Source organism: Ornithodoros turicata, chromosome 3 (assembly GCF_037126465.1).
Source record: "Ornithodoros turicata isolate Travis chromosome 3, ASM3712646v1, whole genome shotgun sequence".
NCBI classification, from domain to species: domain Eukaryota; kingdom Metazoa; phylum Arthropoda; class Arachnida; order Ixodida; family Argasidae; genus Ornithodoros; species Ornithodoros turicata.
In genome coordinates, this window is record NC_088203.1 from 99765610 (window position 1) to 99793521 (window position 27912).

The window sequence follows — 27912 nt, forward strand, 5'->3', positions numbered from 1 at the left end:
ATGTTCAGTGACGCCCCCTAACATTTCAGCTGTACACCCCCCACCCAACCCCCACCGCGAATGACAGGGAATGCAGCGTATTCGCCTTCGTCATCGCTTGTTGTGGCTGAGGTGATCTGTAGGAAATTTACTCCCAAGCACGACAGAGACATCATATTGTGAAGAGTTCCTTTATAACGAAGTGAGCTATTACCAGAAGACACATTTGTGCGAGGGATTCATTGGCGAGTCCTTTGGGCAAGAAAAGGTTTCGCTGAAATGTTGTGAATTCATAAGAGGCACGTTGCATCTTTCATCCGAAGGCGGATGATCTACCGGCCTCCGCTCTGGGAATTCCTTTCCGCACCACAGTAGACACCCGGAAATGTAGAAGATCTTGTCCTTCGTCAAATCCCTCACGTTGCCCAGAGTAACATGCGACTTTTTCGAAGCTTTTTTATATGCCCTCAACCGAGACGTAGTACCCATCGTGTCTGCTAGATACTCCAGGGGATAATCTTTGTAAGCTCTAGCTTTCGGAGCTTTCTCAATAGTCTCGTTGTGGCAACGAACGATCTTGTCGTATTCCGCAATACTTTTTTCGGTAAACCACGGTTTGAAATGCCCAGCACCGTCATAATTCCTGCCAGACGTATCGTAGCCGTGCATTAGTTCATGCGTCACGCCGCTGCCTAGGGTTCCATAGTTCACTTCTGGAGGTGCACCATACGAAAAGACAGGCGTGAGCAAAAGAGGGGTTCCAATGAATATGTGATTTACCACCGGTATGTAAGCACCATTGACAAGGAATGAAGGATACGTGTATCGTGGATCCACGAAGGAGGAGTCGCTCAATATTCCATTCCAGTTGTGCTTTGTCCAAAACTTCCGAACCTGCATGTAGTCCTCAATGAAAGGTCCGTTTAGGTCAGGGAGATCTTTGAAGAACGCGTCTATTTTCAAGGCGGAGCTCAATTCCGGCGGGAAACCAATATCTCTTTTCAGCATAGAAAGTTTCTTCAGAGCTCCAACGCGAGTTGTCTCGTCGAGCCAATGTGAAGACTCGAAGGACTTCTTAATCTCGTCGACAATTGTCTGAATCATCTCCCTAGCGAGATTCAGCCTCGAACTGTTCAGTATGGAGAAGAAGAAACCCGAAGCTACAGTATTCGGGAACATTTTCACAATTTGGTCCAGGCACATAGGAAGATTCAGATAACCAGGCGGACCAATGTACGATGGGTTCAACAAGGAAGCTTTATACAGGTAAAGGGCAATCTTCCAGGCACAGAATATCCTTAATTCATTTGCCGTAGCATTCCTGAATTTGCCGAATAAATTATGGAAGAAATGAACATCGTTCACTGTCATACTGACTTTTAAGTCTTTCGGAAGTCTCGGGTCTGTATTATCCTCCACGGCTTCATTCCACTGTTCTGACAGGGTCGTGTCGTTGTTTACCAAAAGGCCCAACTTCGACAAGGGGAACAGAAGCTTCTTGCTTTCTGAGGTTTCGCTGCCAGTGTACTTAACTTGCGACAGATTGGATAAATTATTCTCCACTGCAATGATCTCATTTGCGAGATCGCGGAGGTCTCTGGAAAGGATTGCCGATAAAATTAGCGTAATCTCATCTTTCCTCGCCTCTCGGTCTTTCGTGACGGCGTATTTTACCCAGTACTCTTGCCTCATGTATAGTAAAAGCTGCTTGCCTTTTACCCAGCGTGCTTCTATTTCAAATATCAGGGGAATGTCGAAACCAAACATGAATTTCACCATAGCATGCAGTAGGTCGAATTGCATGTCACTTGCAAAAGTCATTCCTTGCTGCTTTAAAAACTGTCCCATTGCTTCAGTCGTCGTAACGTTATCAATATCCATGCAGTGCTGGTGGAAGGCCGCTACTTTTTGATATCCCGTTTGCCCTCTTCTTGGGACCTTTTCGTCTTGTAAATGCCTGAGAATATTTAAGGTGATGTTGCGCTGGAAGACTTCCAAATTGAATGTCGTAGACATATCATACCAGTCAGATAAAGACCTCAGAGCTCCGTTACAGACGTAACTGTAAAAGTTTTCGCAAGGATCTTTCCCTATGTCCACGGACACGTCAATAAGCCAACGCATGTATTGACAATCTTCCGTATCACATACTTTGTCAGTGAATGGATGTTGCGTGATGCGTGTTGACATTGTCGCCTCGGAAGTCGTCTGAGGTATCTCTGCCGTTGACGTCGTGAGCCAGTGAGGAGTGTCTTCATAGTCTTCATAACTGGCATCGGGAAATGGGTACTTGGGCTGAAGTTTGGGTATCCCGACATACGCAGGGGTGGAGGTGGTGATATCTTCGCCGTCCGGCGTGTGTCTCCATTCATGACGTGCAACCCAATATGCTGCTCCAAACGTCCCCAGAACAAGAGTCACAAGGAGTACCTTTCCCAGCAAGGCGTAAGAAGTTTCGTCCTCCTTTACCTGAAATTAAGAAAAATATACTTTGTTGAATCAGAATATAATAAGCACCTGGCCTTTTCGGGTTGAATGTCTTTCCCACGTAAGGATCTGTTTCGATGAACTCCGAGCTATTGAAAGATACACGGTTACTTTTTTGTTAATTTAGTTTTTCCTCCATCCAAGAATGATTTGCTTAAACACGTATTGCTTGCAAATAACAGAGTAACAAAACCAGATGTGACATCAAGTGCGACTGATAGTTTAGCGTGTCGTAGAAGACCGTGGATAATGCGGTTACCGAAGTACCGCGGCTACTGCACCGGATCAACTGGCGGGATTCTGAGCCATGCACGCTGTCATTCGTTCCGTTAAGTAGGATGACTTTATGGTGACGGAATCGACGCTCGGCTGACGTTCGCTCATATTGCTCTGAAGTGACATCTACACCAACCATGCGTACAAGTTGCTATTCAATACAGAGAAGACCGGTGCTGACTTCGTCTTCGTAGCAGTGCCATGTGACAAGACTGGAAGGTATGGCGAGTGTTTCACGAAAAGTGAGCCAAAGTTTTAAAACAGAATGGTGATGTAAGTGCTAGCAGATCAGGCCAGTGACAGGGAACCAGCGAACATGGTTTATTCTACTGTCCCGCGCAGAATGACAGTGGGACGTGCTCGATGCACGGAAGTTGTCGTTTTCTTCATTTGCTAACAAATGGTGCATCGCACACCAACAACACGAACAGCGTAGTGTTACCAGTGGCGCGGGGAGCACACAAACATTTTTATTTTGCAATTAATTGATTAGTAAAATTAATGTGTCAGTTTCGTGTTCATTAGGATTAGAACCCCAATGTCAATGAGAAGGTTGGGAGATACAACGACACGAAACTTGCTCGGGATTGCAACAAATCGACGTGGGACTCGCCGCTGACGCGCCAAGAGCGTCGTATCATGGTGGCGCCCCCGAGCGTACGGTCATTGAACGAAGACTAGGCACATTCCTGACTAACATTTTTGCATTTTGGCTTTATTCCCTGCGCGTCTTTGATAGGTCCCGCGCCGATTTTATGTTTTTGTCGTTACGTTATTTTCAGTTCTTTTGTGTTACCACACCACATAGCAGGATTGGATAGTGTTACCAGTGGTGACTAGTAACACTATCCAATCCTGCTATGTGGTGTGCGATTACCCATTCCATTTTTTAACTTTTCTCATATTTCGTGAACCACCCGTGTATACGACAGCGTGCGCAACCCACTCGGATAAGCCAAAGGTTATGAATATTTATGAATTAATTCATTAATTACATGCTTTCTAGAAAATACAAGATAGCAGATTTTTAAGTAGTCATTACACGCATCGCCCCTCAGACCTGAACGTATTGTTTGGGACATTGTTGTCTAAAATATCTCGCCCGTGATGGAGCGGTCCCCTACCGGAGGTGTCACACAAGAATGAACTGTACCGCAACCAGGCGGCCAAGTACGGCCGAGGGAACGCCTACCACCATCTACCACCATCACCGACATCATCTAGGACACGAAAGTGCTTCCCAAGGTCCCATAGTTGCATCTTGGATTATCCCGTCTGAGCTTCCTCTATACCCCTATGTGGTGAAGTTCATTTTTAAGAGTGCAAGTACGTAGTTTTCCGATGAAAATTCTGTAACATCGAAAAAACACCCTGTATAGTTGTGTCGTCACACAGTCCTCGACGCGGCAGCGTGTGGATAGCCCTGTCGACACATCTACGCTTCGAAAGATCCGTGTACTGGAATGTCCGTGCATCGAAACATCTATGTATCGAAACGTCCTCTACCGAAATGTCCTAAAGCAGAATTCTTGCGACCCAGCCGTGCACCTACGTCTTGGGGCGTCTCCACACTCTTAAAAATGAACTTCACCGCACAGCACGCTCCTAGCCAACCATCATCTCAAATGATATCGTTATCTGCCCTGATTTGTTGAAAACGGGAGGCGTACGCCTTTTCTGTGACGATTATGAACAGCATAAGTGTCACAAAAAAGGCGTACGCCTCCCGTTTTCAACAAATCAGGGCAGATAACGATATCATTCGAGATGATGGTTGGCTAGGAGCGTGCTATGCGGTGAAGTTCATTTTTAAGAGTGCAGGTCCTAGGGCAACCCCAAATGTCCCATGATATCTTAAGACCTCAAGCTTTGAGGAATAGATTTTTTTCAATAGGGAATAGGGAACCCTTTTAACAGCCGCTATTGCGCCCGTGGTCCCTTACCGTTCGCGGAGGAACGAACTGAAAGCTCGGGAGCACGAAGCGAACTAGGTCGGGGACCTAGAGGAAGAAGAGGAGGCAAAGGAAGAGAAAGCTACGTTCTGGATAGATTGACAGTCCCCCATGCGTGACCCAGTGTAGACAAATAAAGGCCGGTTAGTGTTAGAGGGCTACATATACAGGGTGTCCCAGAAAACGTGGGATTGAATTATAGTAAAAATGCTACGCCACCTAGAATCATGCGGTCAACAGCATTTGTTCTTATTAAATGGTTTTTGCCACCTCCTAATGTGAATGTCGTGTCCTCCAAGTTTAATTATGTAAATATTTGCGAACTGAACTCGGAAATTTGCCAAGTAAAGGTCACTTTTTCACCCCGCCAATATGAAGATCGTGCCGAATTCACTCAAATTCATGATAATTCACAGTGATATTCACGAACTATCCCATCGGAAAAAATAGCCGAATTTCATGCTTTTCGGAGAACCGGACCATAGCGCGCGATCGCGCGACTTTTTGAGCACAATCGCTCTCAGTGCGACGAAAGGAGGTCCCGAAGCCAGCCCACAGAGTGATAGTAGAGAAAGTAACAGTTCCTAAAATTCGGGGAGGGAAAGCATTATCCCAGCGAGAGTCGGACGTGATAAGCCGTGCCTGTTTATCTCTTTCTGCGATGTCGGGGAGGGCTGGGTTTCCAACCTCCTTTCGTCGGACTGACGAGGTATCAATGTCCAAGGCAGTGAGGAGACTGTTAGTAGGGATGGAGTTTATTCCGCACCATGCGTGTTGTACAAGCGAATATCGAACTGTCGCACGCGCATCCCGCGATGCCAGTGTGGCTGTCCCGGAGCTCCATAAACCAGTATATAACACTCCCTCCTTTTAGTATAAACATGACACACTCCCCCCTTTTAGTGTAAACAAGACACGCTTTCACCCTTTAGTACAAAACAAAGTCTCTGAAACGGGTTGGAAGTTTAGATTGTCGATTTGTGCGAACTCTACCAGTGGGCTCGGCAATCCTGTCTGCAGTCTGTCTGTGGTGTTCCGCTGTCGGTTCGTTGGTGGTCGGAGAGACTGATGTAGCCGGCAGAGGAATGGTGTGTGCAGCTGTCATTTCCGCAGCGCTGCACTGCGTTGGTACATCCTCAAAGTCTCGTAAATGGTCAATATGTCTTCGACGTAGCTTGCCATCCTTTGTACGGAGAAGGTATGAGCGAGGTCCTACACGTCGCAACACTACCGCTTGCACCCAATGGGGTTTGCCCTGAAAATCTCGCATTATCACTCGCTGGTTGACGGTGTACACCTTTGCGTGCATTGGGGGCTGTTCGTGGTCACCCGAGTTGTTGCTCGTTGGGTGAATAGCGTGGAGTGCTGTTTTCAGTTGACGGCCGAACATTAGTTCTGCTGGAGATCTTCCCGTCGTGGTGTGCGGGGTGGTGTGCTGTCGAAACAGGAATCGAGCGAGACGGCACACGATACTGCCCTTTGTGAGCTTCCTGAGCGCCAACTTCGTCTCCGCCACCATCCGTTCAGCTTGTCCATTTGTGGCAGGATGGAAGGGCGCTGAGGTGATGTGACGAATGCCATTCTTTTGACAGAAGACAGCCATTTCTCGCGAAGTGAACGCTGTACCGTTGTCCGTCACCAGTAGTCGTGGTATTCCAAAGGTAGCGAAAATGGGCCGCAAGGTCTCGATAAGTGCTGTTGTCGTTGTAGATGTCATTATCCGTACTTCCAACCATTTAGAAAAAGCGTCTATAACGATCAAGTATGTAGTCCCGTCCACAGGACCAGCAAAATCCATATGCACAGTGTCCCATGGAACGTGACTACGTTGCCAAACAGGTGAAGGAGCCGCCCGTGGCATTCTGGAGTTCAGCTGACACTGCGTACAGCTCCTGACTGTCCTTTCTATTTCGTGATCCATGCTGGGCCACCACATGTGACTACGTGCACATCTCTTCATTGCAGTCATACCGACATGATTAGCATGCAGTAACTGTAATGCCGAAGGACGAGCTTCCTCGGGGATAACGACCCTAGTTCCCCATAATACACAGCCTTTATGTAACGACAGCTCCTGTTTCCTACTCCGATATGGTGAAAGTTCCGGGCTCGACCAGTCAGTATCTTCCGCTGACTGCAAAACTGTGAGCAGTAGTTTCAGTACCGGGTCCGTCTTCGTAAACTGACTTATCTGCGCAGCGGTCAGAGGTAGCGCTGTATGCGCCTCAATCATTAACACGTCACCGGGAGGTTCGAATTCATCACCTGAACTTGGAAGAGGTAGACGGCTGAACGCGGCCGCATTGGCATGTTTGACACCTGGTCGATACTGGAGGTCGTAGTCATACGCTCCAAGGGTAACGCACCAACGGATCATTCGGGGTGACAGAATAGATGGCATCGGTTTTGACCGACCAAAAATACCCAAAAGAGGCTTGTGGTCTGTAAAAATGACCACTTGACGGCCTGCGATGTAACGATGAAAGTGCGTTACTCCGAATACAATTGCCAGTCCTTCTTTATCAAGCTGTGAGTAGTTACGCTCACTAGCTCCCAATGTGCGTGACGCGAAGGCAATTGGAGCCTCGAGTCCCTTGTCGTCTGGTTGTGCCAGCACAGCTCCAATCCCGTAGGGCGACGCATCACACGACAAATGAAGTGGTCGTTCTTCGTCGAAATGTGCAAGTACTGGACTGCTTGCTATACGGTCTTTCAAGGCACAGAACTTTTCTTGCTCATGGTCGTGTTCCCATGACCAGTCGGCACCTTTGTCTAACAAGCGGTACAAGGGTTCTGCAATGGTCGCCCGGTCCTTGATGAAAATATAGAATGATACCATTCCCAAAAAAGATTGCAATTCTGCTTTGCATGTTGGAGCAGGGGCCTTCTTTATAGCTGTTATCTTTTCAGCGGTCGGCTGCACACCCGATGCAGACACTTTGTAGCCAAGGAATTCAATTTCCTTCACCGCGAAAAGACATTTGCCTTTTTTTGCCTTCAACCCAGCCTGTTGAAGTCTTGTCAATACCTGTCGTAAGCGTTGGAGGTGCTCCTTTGGATCCTTTCCGCATATGAGAATATCATCGAGATAAACATTAACTCCTGAAAGTCCAGCTAGCAGATTGTCCATGAATCGCTGGAACAAGGTTGGTGCTACGGACACTCCAAACGGAAGGCGTCGTAATCTGTAAAGTCCTTTGATTGTGTTAATGCACAAAAGATGCGATGATTCTTGGTCCAACAGAAGCTGTTGATATGCTTGGGCTAAGTCGATCTTGGAGAATACGGAGCCACCTTTTAGGCTACTAAGTATCTCCGTTGCGGTTGGCAAAGGATACGCGCTCGTAGCCACTGAAACGTTTACTGTGCTACGGTAATCGCCACACAGGCGTAACGAACCGTCTTTCTTGCGCACCACGACTATTGGTGTTGCCCATGCTGAAGATTGTGTTGGCTCAATAATGCCTTGATCTTGAAGACGATCCAGTTCACGGATAACCGCATCTCGTAATGCAAAAGGCACAGGACGGCTCTTCAAGAAGCGAGGAACGGCATTTGACTTTAGGTCAATATGCACTGGAGGTCCAATGTGTCCATTTAGAGTTGTATCAAAAACCGACGAAAACTCTTCCAGTAGCTGGGCCAATGACTCACACTTCATGTTATGGATTCCAGCCAGTTGTATGCCGAGAGGGTTAAACCAATCTCTACCCAGTAGGCTTGTGCCTGAACCCTCTATTACTCTGACAAGGACCTTGGCGCGTTTATCCTTCAACCTTGCTTCTACCGTTGCCTTCCCAAGAACGCTTAGTTTGTGACCTGACCAAGTTCGGAGGTGCAAGTCGTCCTGCACAAGTATGGGCTGACTTTGACCTGCAGGCCAGAGCTTATTAAATGTCTTCTCACTTATGATGGAGAACGTAGCGCCCGAATCCACTTCCATGCGTAGTGGTTGATCATTCAGGTGAACGGTAACCGCAAACGTAGGTGTGCTCGATTTCCCACGCATATTGTACAATGTATACAATGTTTCGGGATTTTCGTCTTCTGACAGATCATGAGTGTCCTGTAGCGCTACTTGCTTGGCCTGTCCGCCTTTCTTTGTACGTTTCTTCTTCGAGAAACAAACTCGTTCCATATGACCTTTTTTGTGGCAATAATTGCACACAATAGAGTCCGGAAAAGTGCAGTCTGGCATGCTATGCTCACCTCCACATCTGTAACAAGCGATCTTCTTATTCTTTGCTTTCTTTGTCTTGGACGACGTTGTCGCTGACGTCTTGTGCACCTTAGTGTCTAGACATTCTCGTCGAAGCTGCGTTTGCTCACGCAGTGCCGTTTCTGCCGTTAATGCAATTTGCAGTGCCTGTTGAAAAGTGATACCTCCTCTCTCTGCCAAGAGTCGTTGTTGTAAATGGGAATCAGCCACGCCGCAAACGAATCTATCGCGTAGCATAATGTCCAGTGGTAAAACAGTGGAAGTCGTTGTACCTGAAGTTGATGTTGCACCTGTCGTATGTGTCTGCTCTCCGGCTTCCAAAGCAGCAGACTCGGGCGTTGGTGCTGGAGAAGTACCAAAATTGCAGTCTTTGGCCAGCGCGCGCAACGCTGCCACGTAATCTGCAATCGATTCCGTGGGCCATTGGTCCCGCTTGTAGAAAATGCATCTTGCAAGTAGCTCTGAAGGTCTCGGGTTGTAGTGCTCAGTAAGAACTTTGACTATGTCAGCGTAGGACACCTCAGAAGGACGTCGTGGAACCAGGAGCGACCTCAATGTGTCGTAGACCTCTTCACCACATAAGCTTAGCAGGGATGCTCGGCGTTTACCGGAATCCGTGATTTCGTTGGCCTCGAAGTAAAATTCGAGGCGTTCCACCCATGATGACCAGTTGCCTCCGGGAACGAACTGCGACACGCGTCCAACAGACATGGTGAAGCCAGACGACTTCTGGTTGAATAGCACGAAGGTTCTTAACGCTCGTCGCCAGTATCAATGTCCAAGGCAGTGAGGAGACTGTTAGTAGGGATGGAGTTTATTCCGCACCATGCGTGTTGTACAAGCGAATATCGAACTGTCGCACGCGCATCCCGCGATGCCAGTGTGGCTGTCCCGGAGCTCCATAAACCAGTATATAACACGAGGATTGCGCTGAAAAATTCATCGTGCGCTATTCTGTGCGACGTCCGCAGAGCATGATGTTCGGCTATTTTTTCCGATGGGAGAGCTCCTGAATATCCCTTTCAATTATCATTAATTTGACTAAATTAGACACGCTCTTCACATTGGTCGGGTAAAAAAGTGACCTTTACTAGGCAAATTTCCGACTTAAGCTTGCAAAAATTTACATAATTAAACTTACGTTACATGACATTCACACGAGGAGGTGGCAAAAACACACTAAGAACAAATGCCATTGACCGCATGACTCTAGGTGGTGTAGTTTTTTTATTGTAATTCAATGACACGTTTTCTGGGACACCCTGTATATGACTAGGGCTATGTATCATACATATTATGATACATACTCTCCGGCTATTCCCGCGGTGGAACGAGCTCTTTCTGTAAAGGCAGGTTGGAATGACAAGTAACTGTCTTTGCAATCTGCCTTTCCAGAAAGAGCTGGTGCCACCGCGCGGAAAGCAGCGAAATGCAGTGGCTGTCAATAGCGGTGTGAACTAAAGCCATGTACGTGCTGTCCCCGTTAGTCCTAAAGGTTTAAGTGGACATAACCTGTACTTTATGGAGCGTCCGGTTTATTACCGGTACCTGTGCACGAGAAGTGAGCAAAAACTACACTACTACTACTACTGCTGCTGCGGGTTCATTCGTCTACACCGAAACCGGAACAAGCTAAAATTCTCCCCCTTTTTGTACTTTGATTTGCAAATGCGGAACGAACATGCCACTACCGTCTTTATCAAAAAGTCAACTCCACAGGTTCACAGAATATTGCCTGTAATCGCAGAAATGTGCAACCCGATATAATGTGGATGACGGACGCCGAATGACAACTAGAGCCTTACAAAATATGCTCGGTCCTATTGACTCAGTATTTAGGAGGCATGTCACAACCAAACGCCAAGTCCCGATAGGATACGCCACCGTTTCGCGCATGCTCCGTTAATACTTTATGAAACAGGCTGTGGAAATTATAATTTTAAATGCTGAACTGAATGGTTATGCACAGCTACAGGTTTCGATAGCTGTAACTGTATTCCACGACCAAACACCTGTAGAATAATGCCTCGGTAGAATCAGTGCAGAAACTCACCAATGTCGGCTTTTCTTCGCTCGTTCTTTGTTCTCCGGGCCATTGCTCCTGGTATTGCGTATGGCTGTCATACGGGAAGTCCACGACCTGCATGTTTGTACTCGTCTTGTCAGTGTGGCACACAACCAAAGGCAACGGGCCACGGATCTATGGATGGATGAGAGGGTGAAGGGTGATGTACGAAGTCGAAGGCCAAATTCGAATGACAGAACAGAAGGCACGATCACGAGGGCAAGATACAGCAAATCTTCTTCTTCTTCCAACCTCCTGCTTCTTCCCTGTCCAAACAAATGTCACACTGGTTATACACGTGTTCCAAACATGTATGACAGCATGTCTTCAAACACGTATGGCGTATGTATTATGCTCTGTCACACTGGTCATACAATTCTTGTTTGACAACATCGTTCGATTCAAACGCTTGTATGATTATACATCGCCTCGAACATGTGTCGTTCAAACATCGGTCACACTGGTTATACAACTACAGTGGGAGTGGCTTAAACACTGATGTATGACACACGTCAGTGTCACAGCAACCAATCCAGGAGTATATATAACTTCCATTCGCGGACATCGCAATTCAAAATGTACGAAGACGACGAAGACGGGCCTGTACTGGCTGATTTTCGATTGTTTCATGCTCCATGTGCGCAGGCAAAGAGGTCGCCATCTTGAACGTACGTGCAACACAATGTCGCGAACACTGACTTACAACTTACTCGTGCAAAATAACTCACGCGCATCACGATGTCGTTGACACTGACTCGTGCAAACGAAAACTGTCGTGGCGAATACGCCCGTTTATACAACTTGCCCATCACCGTTTTTCGGCAGTCCCCAAATACATCGTCGTGTGTTTGACAACATGTTGTCAACATAGTCAGAGCGCTTGCTTGTATGACGGCACGGTCACACTGCATGGTTATACACACGTGTTTTAAAACATGTTTTGCCGGTGTTTAAGCAGTGTGACCAGCACTGTATGATCATACATGTTTAAGGGATGTTTGTTATACACGTTCGTCATACATGTATGGCGGGATATAGATGGGTAGAAATCCAGCGAACCGGTAGAATGTAGGAAGGAGTTGCCTCAGGACAGAAGCCGCCGATATTTCGAACAGAGACTGTTCTTCTTCTGGGCACCGTCCTGTTGGTGTATAATGTATAATGTATAACCAGTGTGATATGAGATGTAAGGCTGGTTAGGCGCGGGGGTGAACTTACATGTACCGGGTGTCTGAGTTAAATCCTCGGTCTAATTAATTCGTGAACGAGTGCACCGATCGAATAACTTTCTCTTTTTTATAAATAGCTGCCCGATACTACCTTCAGACTGCGCACCTTGTTAGTGAGTGCGAGGCGCTCATTATTTAAATAAGAATTAAAACGAGTTCATTCTTGAGTGCCTTCAGTGCACGTCTGATAGCGAGAGTACAGAGGACAACTTTGCTTGTCTTGTCTTCAGGACTTGTCTTGTCTTTGCAGTGGCGTATCTAGAGTTACCTGCGCCCATGGCAACATGGTTAACATGATGTCCTTGGGGATGCGTTTTCGTGTTGTCCGCACTAGGTTTCACACTATAACCTCTCTAATGGCGGGTGCTTTAGATCAACTATGAATGTGCCAGGTTGAGTACCCGACCTGGCACATTCACATCCGACCACATAATAGCGCCCCTGTTCACTTGGCGCCCATGGCACCTGTCAACACCTGCCACACCCTAGATACCCCACTGTGTCTTTGCTATGACTTCTTGCCTTGACTTTAGGACTTAAGCTTGTCTTTAGAACTAACCGCGTCCTAAAGACAAGTCATCGTCCTATATTTTGAACCTAAATATGTTTGAAGGTTGTACCAGAATGATTTGAATGTTTCAGCCGCTTCCACTGGTACCTGAGGGGGTACTGGGTAAGATTTTCAACTCCACGCTTTTCGTATTTATTTTACAGTGGCCATACTATTACTTAATTTTCTTTAAAAAAATTTATATTTAGTACTGTACTGATATTTGGTATTGTACTCGGTTACTGATGTGCCGCTACGCAGTAATACACGTAAAAAATGTTCAAATTACAGTACAAATCCGGCGACGATGTGTTACATTAGAGTAAATACTGCCTGAGCAGCAGCATTCCATGATGCAGCATTCCGCCTCCATACAGGCGCGCAGCGTAACCTACGGTTACTTACAGTAAGACCTTGACGTCAAAATACGCTCTACCCAATATCTCATAGGCTCCGCGATATCGGCAGAAGATCAGAGAGAGGCCAGGCCCTCTGCCCTGTCTGTAGTTGCCACCGCCACCGCCACTACAATACCACCCACAGCTCTCCCCTCCTCAATAACGAGACAGGCGGCGCTTCCGAGACAGCGTGCCAGCTCGTCTAATACCAGCTGTACCTATAGTACGATCAACTGCACTGTCCGCCTTCGCAACTCAATAACAACGCAATGCTCAGCAACCCAATACTACGGGAAACTCTCAATATCCAAGGCATTACAGCAGCCGACGTGAACTGTGGGAGTTTGTCGCAGCAGATTTATCCAGACCCCCCCTTACAGCCCCCTAACGCCCCCAAATGTTCAGTGACGCCCCCTAACATTTTAGCTGTACACCCCCCACCCAACCCCCACCGCGAATGACAGGGAATGCAGCGTATTCGCCTTCGTCATCGCTTGTTGTGGCTGAGGTGACCTGTAAGAAATTTACTCCCAAGCACGACAGAGACATCATATTGTGTAGAGTTCCTTTATAACGAAGTGAGCTATTACCAGAAGACACATTTGTGCGAGGGATTCATTGGCGAGTCCTTTGGGCAAGAAAAGGTTTCGCTGAAATGCTGTGAATTCATAAGAGGCACGTTGCATGTTTCATCCGAAGGCGGATGAGTTCGAGGCGTCGGGTCTGGGAATTCCTTTCCACACCACACTAGACACCCGGAAATGTAGAAGATCTTGTCCTTCGTCAAATTCCTCACGTTGCACAAAGTGACATGCGAATTTTCCGAAGCTTTTTCTCCGATTTTTTCCGAATTTTTCCGATGCCCTCAACCGAGACGTAGTACCCATCTTGTCTGCTAGATACTCTTGGGGATAATCTTTGTAAGCTCTAGCTTTCGGAGCTTTCTCAATAGTCTCGTTGTGGCAACGAACGATCTTGTCGTATTCCACACTACCTTCTTTCGGTAAACCACGGTTTGAAATGCCCAGCACCGTCATAATTCCTGCCAAACGTATCGTAGCCGTGCATTAGTTCATGTGTCACGGCGGTGCCTAGGGTTCCATAGTTCACTTCTGGAGGAGCACCATACGAAAAGACAGGCGTGAGCAAAAGAGGGGTTCCAATGAATATGTGATTTACCACCGGTATGTAAGCACCATTGACAAGGAATGCAGGAAACGTGTATCGTGGATCCACGAAGGAGGAGTCGCTCAATATTCCATTCCAGTTGTGCTTTGTCCAAAACTTCCGAACCTGCATGTAGTCCTCAATGAAAGGTCCGTTTAGGTCAGGGAGATCTTTGAAGAACGCGTCTATTTTCAAGGCGGAGCTAAATTCCGGCGGGAAACCAATATCTCTTTTCAGCAAAGAAATTTCTTCAGAGCTCCAACGCGAGTTGTCTCGTCCAGCATACGTGAAGACTCGAAGGACTTCTTAATCTCGTCGACAATTGTCTGAATCATCTCCCTAGCGAGATTCAGCCTCGAACTGTGCACTATGGGCAACAGGAAACCCGAACCTGCAGTTTTCGGGAACATTTTCGCAGTTCCGTCCAGGCACATAGGAACATCCGGATAACTAGGCGAATCACTGTACTATGGGTTCAACAAGGTACAGGGCAATCTTCCATGCACAGAATAACCTTAATTCAGTTGCCGTAAAATTCCTCAATTTGTCGAATAAATTATGGAAGAAATGAACATCGTTCACTGTCATACTGACTTTTACGTCTTTCGGAAGTCTCGGGTCTGTACTACCCTCCACGGCTTCATTCCTCTGTTCTGACAGGTCGTGTCGTTGTTTACCAAAAGGCCTAACTTCGACAAGAGGAACAGAAGCTTCTTGCTTCCTGAGGTTTCACTGCCAGAGCACTGAACTTGCGACAGATTGGCAAAGTTATTCTCCGCTGCAATGATCTCATTTGCGAGATCGCGGAGGTCTATGGAAAGGATTGCCGATAAAATTAGCGTAATCTCATCCTTCCTCGCCTCTCTGTCTTCCGTGACGGCGTATTTTATCAAGTACTCTTGACTCATGTATACTACAACCTGTTCGCCTTTTACCCAGCGTGCTTCTATTTCAAATATCAGGGGAATGTTGAAACCAAAACTGAATTTCACCATAGCATGCAGTAGGACGAATTGCATGTCACTTGCAAAAGTCCTTCCTTGCTGCTTTAAAAACTGTCTCATTGCTTCAGTCGTCGTAACGTTGTCAATATCTATGCGGTGCTGGTATAGACGGCTGCTACTTTTTGATATCCCGTTTGCCCTCTTCTTGGGACCTTAAGTCTTGTAAATTCCTGGCCATATTTAAGGTGATGTTGCGCTGGATGACATCCAAAGTGATTGCCGTAGTCAGATCATACCAGTGAGATAAAGACTCCAGAGCTCCGTTTCCGTTACAGACGTAACTGTAAAAGTTTTCCCAAGGATCTTTCCCTGTGTCCACGGACACGTCAATAAGCCAACGCATGTATTCACAATCTTCCGTATCACATACTTTGTCAGTGAATGGATGTTGCGGGATGCGTGTTGACATTGTCGCCTCGGAAGTCGTCTGAGGTATCTCTGCCGTTGACGTGGTGAGCCAGTCGAGGCATCGGGAAATGGGTACTTGGGCGGAAGTTTGGGTACCCCGACATACTCAGGGGTGGAGGTGGTGATATCTTCGCCGCCCGGCGTGTGTCTCCATTCATGACGTGCAACCCAATATGCTGCTCTAAACGTCCCCAGAACAGGAGTCACAAGGAGTACCTTTCCCAGCAAGGCGTAAGAAGTTTCGTCCTCCTTCACCTGAAATTAAGAAAAATATACTTTGTTCATCAGAACATAATAAGCACCTGGCCTTTTCGGGTTGAATGTCTTTTCCACGTAAGGACCTGTTTCTGTAATTTCGATGAACTCCGAGCTATTGAAAGATACCCGGTTACTTTTTTGTTAATTTATTTTTTTCTCCATCCAAGAATGATTTGCAAGAATGTTGTGCGGGGTGGCAGGTACAGATCCAACCCATCCACCACCTGTAGACAGGTGCAATGTGCCTCTAAGAAATTCTGACCACTTTAGTAAAACATTCTCTTGCCGCAAGAATGAGCCTATGAATCCGTCCCAAAAGTGTCACTTGTGGTAATTAAAGAGACAAGACACTAAAGACAAGACACATGTGTGTCTGTATATCCGGGCACAATGGCTAAGCGTGTGCCTATATAGTTCGCAGGCGTGTAAGTTTAATGGAACGCCGGGAACTGTTGGGATCTGTGGCGTTAGGCTCGAGAACCTTCATCGGGAGAAAATTGACGAAACCAGAGGGGTGCGTGCGTAGCCTCTCGGACTACGTGCGTCCGGTACTCTGTCTCAGGGAGCTGGTCCACACAAACGAAAGGACCCCATAAGGCCGAAGCAGGTGTCTAATGCTGGAATGGTTGTGGTGGTGGTCGTGAAAGGGCTCGCCCTTGTCTGCCCCACAGAGGAGGGCAACGTCATGACTGCCGCCCTGGGGGAACTGTGCCGGCATATGCTGGTATATGGTATATATATGGTAGCAGCCGAAGAGCTTCGATGATTTTTCTTCCTTATAACCGAATATAGTTATTTCTCACGCCCAAAGAAGGAAGCCGCTGTTCTACAATTATCACCATCATCACTATGCTTCCGGAACAAAAATAAACAAAATAAAATAAATAAAACGTAACGGTCGGGTTTTGCTGACGTTGACGAAACATTTGGCATTGAAGCTATATACACGCCACGTTTGTGATATGTTTCCCCCGTTTTGTATCATGGCTCACCTCCACATTTCGTGTTTGCTACCGAACTAGTTTGGGGGGAATAAATTTAGTGGTGCCTTAGCAGCAGCACAGACAAAACTAAGTATGTCAGTACTTGTTTCTATCCCAGCGTGTAGCCTTCTTCATGCAGGGATTCGAAGTCTACTTGTTTGGGTTCCTTTTCGACGACATTCTTGTGACAAATCACGTAGCTAATTTTCCCTTGTTTAAAATATAATGTTTCACGTGTGTTACTTTTTGAACGCTGTTTAAAGAAACGTGGGACTAAGTCACGGAACCATTAAAATAATAAGTGGCTCTTGGCAGTACGTACTCAGCTGACAAATCCCAACACATGCAATCCTTGAAGAGCGTACAGATGTTTGTAGTCCGATATCCGATCACGGAAGTCGAAATTTGGTTAGAGAGCAACATCTCAGGACGAGAGTTCCCATCTCTGTTTACAACTTTGATGTTTTCGAATGACGTAGACGCACACGTCACTTCCGATTTCTCGCCGGGGAAAGATCACATTACTTGATCGCTTGTGACGCCATCTATTCGAGTGACTGCTGACCTGAGGCATGATCCGTTCGCCAGACCTGCATAAACTGCATTTGCAGAACGATCAGTCGTGCACTCCACAAGTGGATCTCTGGCAAATCGATTCGCATGGGCAGATAGACATAGCCTTGTCCCATTGCCGGAACCTCGCCGGCGCGCAGTGAGCATGACACGTCGTGCAAGCACGAAACGTGGTCAGGTTGCCGTCGGGCATAGAACACACATAACAATAGAAACAAATCCAGCGAAAGGGGGCATCTCGCCATGATCGCTTCGGTAGGCCTAGCGTGTTACGAACTGTCTTCTAGGAGCTCCGTGCGCCGTTTCTTCGTGTCGCAGCACAAGGTTTAAACTACAGGTGGGACGAATCAGAATTTTGCGAATCTGTATCCGGATCAGAATCCTAGGAAGGTTAAGCGAATCCACGAATCTGACGAATCTCGAATCTTTAGAATTCTGTGTGTGTTCTCGTTCTGTGTTCTCCGGGCCATTGCTCTTGGTATTGCATGTGGCTGCCATCCGAGAAGTCGACGACCTGCATGTTTACACTCGTCTCGCCGGGGTGGCACACAGCTAAAGGCAACGGGACAGGGTCTATGAATGGATGAACGAGAGGGCGAAGGGTGTGGTACGAAGTCCAAGACCAAATTCGAATGGCACAACAGAAGGCAGGATCATCATCTTCTTCTTCCACCACTAGGTACAGTGGCCACTAGCGACACAGGGCGATTGGCCAGGGTTTCGTGTAGAGTAATCTCTAAAGACTCATGAGACCCACGGCTTCACACGCGGGACAAGGAGGATCGTAGGACCGCATGACAGTAGAAGGAAGCCATAGCAGAGGGAAGGAAGGAGGCGGAAGGTGCAAGATGTTTCAGAAGCGGCCGCAGATGGTAAGAAAGGCGGCGCCTCTCGACGCTATTTCAAACCGCAATTTCTCGGTGTGGGAGGCTCCAAATGAGAGGATGGCGACCAGGGAGAAGGGAATCCCTTGTCTAGCCAGCGACTGGGCAAGGTAGCTAAGGCGGGAGAGGTCGTAGAGGGGGCAGTGCAGGAGAAAGCGCTCCACAGTTTCCTCTTTATAGCAGTGGACGCACGCAGGAGAGCGGCTGCCACCCGCGCGGTGCAGATAAAAGTTCAGTGGAAGGGCTAGACAGCGCAGTCGAGTCAGCGAAAACTTCAACATGACGGGAGACGCAGCGGTCAGTCTGCCAAACGTGGGAAAGGTGGGCGTACCGGACTGGCAGTGAGCGGAGAGCGGTGAGCTCCAGCAGCCTTCTATGCCAGACCCGCGTGATAGAGGGCAGGGGCGGAAGGACGTCAATGATACGGCCAGAGAGGGAAATTTTTGCAAGGCTGTCCGCCAACTCGTTGGGAGATAGGCCACAGTGACCAGGAATCCATGTCAGGACCACTTCCGTGATGTGGCTAGGACTCAGGGCCTGCAGGAGCTCGAGCCACTCGCTGGAGGGGCTGGCTAGGGCGGTGATGACCGATAGGGAGTCGGAGAAAAGCAGGATCCTGGGAAATGCAAGGGGCACCATTCTGAAAGCCAGTATCATGGCGAGGAGTTCGCTCTCGAACACGGGAGTGTAGTCAGGGAGGCGGATGCGGCAATGACAGTCGAGCTGAGGGAAGACGCCGCCGGCACCCGCTAGCCGAACCGAGCCGCGAGCCGAGACAGAGGCATCTGTCGCGACAACGACGTGATGGGCACAGGAAGGGCAGTGAGATAGGTATTCAGCGAGGCTAGAAGGGATTCGACTAAGACGAGCTGCGGGGTGTCGGATTTTCGCCATCTCCGGGCGATCCACTGGGTCCGATCCCTGAGAGACTGGTCCTGTCTGGTGGCTAAAAGGCTCTGGCAAAGCGAAAGGAAGGTGTTCACAGTGAGTAGGCGGAACCGAGTCTTCAAACGGGGAATACGGGCTTCGGCATACAGCGCCTGGTTGGCCGTATACTTGGGGAGGCCCATGCACAGGCGGAGAGCTCTTCTTTCGACGGCGAATAGCCTGCTCAGACGGTAGTCAGGGAGGTGCGAGAAAACGCACATCCAAACTCAAGAATTGGCCGTACGTAGCAATTGTACAGGAAGAGCAGTGGGGTGCTCCTGCGCATACTACAGCGGGCGCTGGCGCTGCGGAGGATGGTGCCAATTGCTTTCGAAGCCTACTGGCTTATGACTTCCACATGATGGTCCCAGTGAAGCATGTGATCATACCAGACGCCTAAGTAGCGCAGCAGGTTGTTCTAGGGGATGGTCTGGCCGGCATCATCTAGAACGATGGTCAAACCTTCTCCAGTCCAGTTGGTAAGGGGGAACATCAGGACTGCAGATTTCTGGACGTTCAACGTGAGGTGGACGGAGCGCATCCAGGACGACAGCGCGATGAGATATTCTTGTAGTTTCTCACGTATCGTATGCAGTGATAGAGCAGGAGAAGAAGGCAATATCGTCCGCATAGGCTAAAGTGAGGATGCCCGGGTCGAGAGGTAGGGAACTCATTAAAATGTTAAACAGCAGTGGCGAAAGGACGGACCCCTGGGGGACGCCCCTCTGCTGCGGATGCGAAGAGGAGACAAAGCGACCGTCCGAGCAAAATAATGATTGTCCAGTAAGGAAGCTGCAAACCCATGAAACGATGTACGGGGAAATGTTGAGAGCAGCCATGCAATGGAGGAGCACGTTGTGTTCCACGCTATCGTAGGCCTTCGCAACATCCAAGGTAACCAGGGCAGACATCTTCCCGCACTCGCGCGCAAGGCAAATTCGACTTTCCTGGTTGGCGTGCGCCATCCAGATTGAGCAGCGGGGGCGAAAGCCTATCTGTCTATCATTAAGCGCGGAAGAAGCTTCCTAGAAGGAAGACAGACGGCGGTGCAGAATCCGCTCAATAGTTTTGCAGAGGACGGATGTCAGGGCAATCGGGCGAATGTTATCCATGGCCAAGCCCCTCGAGGTGGTCTTCTCGACTATAACCACCTTAGACACCTTCCAGTCATCCGGCATCCACGAGTGTTCGATGGAGATGTTCGCAATGTTCAGGAGCTCCTCTTTATGGGCGTCCCACAGGGACCTCAGCAGTCTGCCTGAGACACTGTCCGGACCGGGAGCCGAGCTTGGGAGAGCGCGCACCACTGAGTCAAGCTCCTCTGCACAAACAGCAAAGAAGCCGGACGAAGACGTCACGGGAGGCTGCCGCGCGCAGGAAGTAGAGCGTTGGAAGCGGAGAGCAAGGCCCCTGGCGATATCTTCCAGCTGGGCTATCGCAGCGTCATCTGACATGGCGAGAGTGTCAGGGAGGATCCCGAGGCCAGGATACAGCAAATCTTCTTCTTCGTCCTCGGAGCAGTGGCCGTCATCCACTAAGGGCGATTGGGACTAGATGAAGAGCGTAGGCGTGGAGTTTCCGTTCAGTCTTCTTCCAATGAAACGATGGCCGTCAGCCACTAAGGGAGATTGGCCAGGACAAAAGGGCGTAATTATGTCTGGGTGGTAGTGATGGGGTGTAGGGCCAGGTTAGACGCGCGTACTAATGACATATATATGACGTATGACGACCATGCGCCCGCAAGTATGTATGCATGTATGTAGGAATGTGCGTAAGACAAATATGCATGGACAAGTAGGTATGTAAGATGCGCGTACGTGAAGATGTATGACATTAGGAAGAAAGTGCCTAGAAGCGACTGGAGAGCACAATGTACGACACGAGGCCTGCAACCACAGACCTATTACAGAGCGCAGTATGAGATGCTCCGAGAGACAGCACTGACTGAAAGATTTGGCTTCCACAAGAAAGCTCCGGTGCCGATTCCTTACACTGAATAGAGCGGTGTGCGATGTCACCTACATCGCTGACATGTACCTCACAAACATAACAAACCCTTATTTTAACAGTTGGCATTGTAATTAAAAGACAAAACACAAGGATATCAAGTGTTGGTTCACAGGACGCATGGGGAACTCCCGTTATGTTCCTCGCCGGTTTCCACCGGGTGTCGTCATTTTTCAAAATATTACCACCGAAAGCCATCGATTTCTGGTGAGCGAAATTGCCACCGATTTCTCCCACCGGCTCTATGAAAATTTGAGCACCGAAAACGGGGAAGCTGATACAGGGTGTTCAAAATCAAGCTTACGCAACAGAACTGTGTTTGCGCTGTGTTTGCACTACACAACACTACACTGTGTTTGCGCTACGCAAACACAGCGATGACAGGAAACCGGATGATAACTTTACGCTACTTGTGTAAGAGACAGGTGCTGCTAATTATGTAGCACCTGTTTCTTGCTCAAGGAACAGAAAAAGTAGCACCAGTTTTCTTTTGTTCGCCTATTTATAAAGTGCTAGTGAAAGCTTAATTCTGAACACCCTGTATATCACCTATGTAGGCCGTTATCCACCTGTTGGCAGCCCTTTATGAAATAAATCCTAACAAAGAAACAAATTTCTGTGTCATGTCTCAGTGAGGCTTCACCATCTCTCTCTCTCTCTCTGTTCCTTCCTCTGTCCCTACTTCTCTCACACACACACAGCTCCTAACGCTCTCCTAACGCTAAAGCATTAACAGCCACACACCTTATTTACTGCCTTTCTCTTCCAGACTGCATGCGCTCCTCCGTCTGAGCTATACTGGAGACGGGACATGTGCAATTGCCTAAGGAGGCGCAATTCTGGAGGGATAGCGTGCTTGGAACGATGAATGAGGCTATGAGCACTTTTCTGGGTAAACCATTGAGCAGCGGTGGGCATCCTCACGAGGGCGTGCGAGGGTGAGGGTTTCCTCACACTCACCTCACAATATTTGAGGTGAGGTGAGGGCCAATTTTTCTGGTGATGTTTGAGGTGAAGTGAGGTGAGCAAAATCTTCAAAAATTTGAGGTGAGGAAAATCTTTTCAAAAAATTTTGAGGTAAGATGAGGTGAGGAAGTTTTGCAATTTTTTAGGTGAGGTGAGGAAAACTATGGGAAAATTTTTTGAGGTGAGGCGAGGATGAACGCACACTTTTTGAAAACTTTTCCTGCGCGTACACGGGATATCTTTCTTTCTTTCCGCAGCTTCCGTCTCTCATCTGGGCGGGGACTGCCCTCCTCTCTCGCTGCTGTTCTGACACCCGACTTTGCGCGCCATTCGCATACCCGCAATTGAACCTCAATTTCCGCGCAACTTTTATCGGTATAACAATCGTTCCACGAAGCGTTTTCTGTGATTGACTAGGCCAAATCCTCCAGCAAGAAAAAAAAAAAAAAAAAGAACGTTACATTGACTAAGCAATTTAATGAGTTCAATTTCGAAAATGTATTTCAATGGCAAATTGATGAAACTGAGACCTTGTCTGTGTTTGTCGTGTTTTGTCGCCTAGTCTCGGGTTTTTAAGTTATGTGTCTACACCACCAGCTCGCTTGCTACCCCTCTATCCTCTCGTGATGAAACTATTTGTATTTGGTGACAAACTAAATGTCCAGAAGAAAGTTGTTTACCCCATATTTTTCCGTTAAGTCATTTTCTTATAATGGTCAAATGACACGTTTCGTGCCGCACCCTGTGTGCACTCACGCTTGAGGTATATGCATTTACATTGGTAGTCACTCAAAGCAAACGCGCGTCGAATACGCAATCTTCATATCGAATACACAAATAGCTTTAAAAAATTTAGGTGAGGTGATGTGAGGAAAATTTCGAAAAAAAATGCAGGTGAGGTGAGGAAAAGTCTAAAAAATTCCTTTGGGGTGAGGTGAGCTGAGAAAAAATTGAGGTGAGGTGAAGAAAAATTTTCAAAAAAATTTGAGGTGAGGTGAGGAAAATTTCGAAAAACATTTTTGAGGTGAGGTGAGAAAAAATTGTAAGAAAAATTTTGAGGTGAGGTGAGGAAAATTTTTCTCCCAGAAAATTGAGGTGAGGGCGAGGCTAGTGAGGACGAACGCCCACCTTTGCCACTGAGACGCCTGTCCAGCGGGATAGAAGACCCACACTGAATGATCTAGCGAGGGAGGGCACTTTTACAAATACCCTTCATGGGGTGAAAGCAATGAGAAGGGTAAAAATAGCAGCATGCACCGAACTTCAACAGAACTTCACCGCATAGCACGCTGTGTGATAGGGCTATCGCTTCTCATTCTACACTCTTAAAAATGAACTTCACGGCATAGCACGCTCTTAGCCAACCATCATCTCGAATGATATCGTTATCTGCCCTGATTTGTTGAAAACGGGAGGTGTACGCCATTTTTGTGGCAATTATGAACCGCATAAGTGTCACAGAAAAGGCGTACGCCTACCGCTTTGAACAAATCAGGGCACATAGCGATATCATTCGAGATAGTGGTTGGCTAAGAGCATGCTATGCGGTGAAGTTCATTTTTAAGAGTGTAAGAGAGAGGTTGGCGTACGCCACAAAGAGGCGTACGCCCCCCTTTCTCTTCCAATCAGAAGCGATAACCCTATCATTCGCGGCAACGGTTGGCCCATAGTTGGCACGGTTGGCATGCTATGCGGTGAAGTGCTGTTTTTAGAGTGTAGGATTGGTCCATGGGTCGCCTGTTATCGGATTGCGGTCTTGAAAGCATGCTGTTCCTATGGCGCGTCGAGACTGGGGAGGTACACGTGTTTGCATTCCTGTGCCGGCTGTGCTTTCTACACTCTAAAAACAGAACTTCACCGCATTGCACGCTGTGCGCCAACCATTGCCAAGAATGATTGGGTTATCGCTTCTGGTTCGAATAGAGAGGGGGGCATACGCCTTTTTGTAGCAATTTTCACATATCCAAATTGCCACAAAAAGGCGTACGCCCACCTGTCTCTTCAAATTAGAAGCGATAAATATCATTCGTGGCACTGGTTGGCTCACAGCGTGCTATGCGGTGAAGTTCTGTTTTTAGGGTTTTTCCTGTGTTTTCCTCAGACGCTTTCATAATCTCAAAGGACATCATTTTTAAGAGTGCACCTCTCTGAGACAGACAACGGTGAGCACCGTTCATCACCACCACCAGGTTCCCGCTAGCTCAGAGACTTTCCGTAATACCACACTCTTAAAAACAACTTCACCGCATAGCACGCTCCAAGCACACCATAATCTCGAATGATATCGTTATCTGCCCTGATTTGTTGAAAACGGAAGGCGTACGTGTTTTTTGTGACTCTTATGCTGTTCATAATGTCACAAAAAAGGCGTACGCCTACCGTTTTCAACAAATCAGGGCAGATAACGATATCATTCGAGATGGTTGGCTAGGAGCGTGCTATACGGTGAAGTTCATTTGTAAGAGTGCAGGCTCCAACAGCTCCCCATACAGCCCATTGTTTGAGATAATATGCTAGATGTCCAATATGCTAGATGTTATGCATAACCAATCAGGAGCTTCAATGTTCGGCTACCTTTTCGGCCGGTCTTGGCTATACCATCGATTTCTACTGGATTTCACACCGGCACAGTTACAGTAGTCAAAATAACTATATCCGTAACTACTATCCATATCCATCCATATCCATATCGACTATCATATTTTTGGCTAAAACAAAACATTTATTTGACACAAATCACTGATTCAAGGATCTGATACATGGGTGCATTGTGCGTACAAGCCCAATGCGTTGCGGATACACTGGAACGAAGTTGGAACTTGAAAACATTGTAGACTAATCGGAACGCGGCACAGTCTCGCTCAATGGACTTGCAACATGGTGTATGGCCGCAGTGGTACATACCATACAGCCGCTTCTCCGAAATACCACCACCACAGCAGCTTCCACTGGTACCTGAGATGGTACCGGGTAAGATTTTAAACTGCACGCTTTTCGTATTTTACAGTGGCCATACTATTACTTAATTTTCTTTAAAAAATTGTATTTGGATATAGTTTGGATATTTCGTATTGTACTCAGTTACTGATGTGTCCGCTACGCAATTAATACACGTAAATGTTCAAATTACAGTTAAAGTCCGGCGACGATGTGTTACATCAGTAAATACTGCCTGAGCAGCAGCAGCATTCGTCGATGCAGCGTTCCGCCGCCATATTGGTGCGCAGCATTACTTACGGTTACTTACAGTAAGACTGACGTCAAAATACGCTCCATCCAATGTTTCATAGGCTCCACGACATCGGCAGAAGATCAGAGAGAGGCCAGGCCCTCCTGCCCTGTCCGTAGTTGTCACCGCCACCACGACACCACCCACAGCTCTTCCCTCCTCAATAACGAGACAAGCGGCGCTTCAGAGACAACATGCCAGCTCGTCTAATACCCGCTGTACCTATAGTACGATCAACTGCACTGTCCGCCTTCGCAACTCAATAACAACGCAACGCTCAGCAACTCAATACTACGGGAAACTCTCAATATCCAAGGCATTACAGCAGCCGACGTGAACTGTGGGAGTTTGTCGCAGCAGATTTATGTAGACCCCCCCCCCCCTTACAGCCCCCTAACATTTCAGCTGTACACCCCCCACCCAACGCCCACCGCGAATGGCAGGGAATGCAGCGTATTTCCATTCGTCATCGCTTGTTGTGGCTGAGGTGACATGTAGGAAATTTACTCCCAAGCACGACACAGGCATCATATTGTGTAGAGTTCCTTTATAACGAAGTGAGCTATTACCAGAAGACACATTTGTGCGAGGGATTCATTGGCGAGTTTAATTATGTAAATATTTGCGAACTGAACTCGGAAATTTGCCAAGTAAAGGTCACTTTTTCACCCCGCCAATATGAAGAGCGTGCCGAATTCACTCAAATTCATGATAATTCACAGTGATATTCACGAACTATCCCATCGGAAAAAATAGCCGAATATCATGCTTTTCGGAGAACCGGACCATAGCGCGCGATCGCGCGACTTTTTGAGCACAATCGCTCTCAGTGCGACGAAAGGAGGTCCCGAAGCCAGCCCACAGAGTGATAGTAGAGAAAGTAACAGTTCCTAAAATTCGGGGAGGGAAAGAATTATCCCAGCGAGAGTCGGACGTGATTAGCCGTGCCTGTTTATCTCTTTCTGCGATGTCGGGGAGGGCTGGGTTTCCAACCTCCTTTCGTCGGACTGACGAGGATTGCGCTGAAAAATTCATCGTGCGCTATTCTGTGCGACCTCCGCAGAGCATGATGTTCGGCTATTTTTTCCGATGGGAGAGCTCCTGAATATCCCTTTCAATTATCATTAATTTGACTAAATTAGACACGCTCTTCACATTGGTCGGGTAAAAAAGTGACCTTTACTAGGCAAATTTCCGACTTAAGCTTGCAAAAATTTACATAATTAAACTTACGTTACATGACATTCACACGAGGAGGTGGCAAAAACACACTAAGAACAAATGCCATTGACCGCATGACTCTAGGTGGTGTAGTTTTTTTATTGTAATTCAATGACACGTTTTCTGGGACACCCAGTATATGACTAGGGCTATGTATCATACATATTATGACACATACTCTCCGGATATTCCCGCTGTGGAACCAGCTCTTTCTGTAAAGGCAGGTTGGATTGACAAGTAACTGTCTTTGCAATCTGCCTTTCCAGAAAGAGCTGGTGCCACCGCGCGGGAAGCAGCGAAATGGAGTGGCTGTCAATAGCGGTGTGAACTAAAGCCATGTACGTGCTGTCCCCGTTTGTCCTAAAGGTTTAAGTGGACATAACCTGTACTTTATGGAGCGTCCGGTTTATTACCGGTACCTGTGCACGAGAAGTGAGCAAAAACTACACTCCTACTACTACTGCTGCGGGTTCATTCGTCTACACCGAAACCGGAACAAGCTAAAATTCTCCCCCTTGTTGTACTTTGATTTGCAAATGCGGAACGAACATGCCACTACCGTCTTTATCAAAAAGTCACTCCACAGGTTCACAGAATATTGCCTCTTATCGCAGAAATGTGCAACCCGATATAATGTGGATGACGGACGCCGAATGACAGCTAGAGCCTTACAAAATATGCTCGGTCCTATTGACTCAGTATTTAGGAGGCATGTGACAACCAAACGCCAAGTCCCGATAGGATACGCCACCGTTTCGCGCATGCTCCGTTAATACTTTATGAAACAGACTGTGGAAATTATAATTTTAAATGCTGAACTGAATGGTTATGCACAGCTACAGGTTTCGGTAGCTGTAACTGTATTCCACGACCAAACACCTGTAGAATAATGCCTCTGTAGAATCAGTGCAGAAACTCACCAATGTCGGCTTTTCTTCGCTCGTTCTTTGTTCTCCGGGCCATTGCTCCTGGTATTGCGTATGGCTGTCATCCGGGAAGTCCACGACCTGCATGTTTATACTCGTCTTGTCAGTGTGGCACAGAACCAAAGGCAACGGGCCACGGATCTATGGATGGATGAGAGGATGAAGGGTGATGTACGAAGTCGAAGGCCAAATTCGAATGGCAGA

At 47.6% G+C, this 27912-nt stretch overlaps 1 protein-coding gene across 2 annotated transcripts; it reads right to left on the reverse strand.

The window, feature by feature from the left end:
• Positions 1-154: 154 nt before the first annotated feature.
• LOC135388981 (neprilysin-1-like) lies at positions 155-27912 on the reverse strand. Of its 2 annotated transcripts, XM_064618875.1 has the most exons (3): positions 27703-27912; positions 10967-11244; positions 155-2448 (listed from the first exon to the last, which is right to left on the reverse strand). In XM_064618875.1, the coding sequence occupies exons 2-3, from the start codon at positions 11057-11059 to the stop codon at positions 190-192; spliced, it is 2352 nt and encodes a 783-aa protein (XP_064474945.1). In that variant the 5' UTR covers positions 11060-11244; positions 27703-27912; the 3' UTR covers positions 155-189. The 2 variants fall into 2 exon arrangements, 1 of the variants encoding a protein (XP_064474945.1); XR_010421553.1 differs by lacking the exons at positions 155-2448; positions 10967-11244 and adding an exon at positions 13713-15989.

Coding starts and splice junctions, on each gene's coding strand:
- LOC135388981 (XM_064618875.1), bottom strand. CDS start 11,059: ATGCAGGTCGTGGACTTCCCGTATGACAGCCATACGCAATACCAGGAG. Junction 2,449..10,966: donor GCGAAGAAAAGCCGACATTG/GTGAGTTTCTGC, acceptor TCTTAATTTCAG/GTAAAGGAGGACGAAACTTC.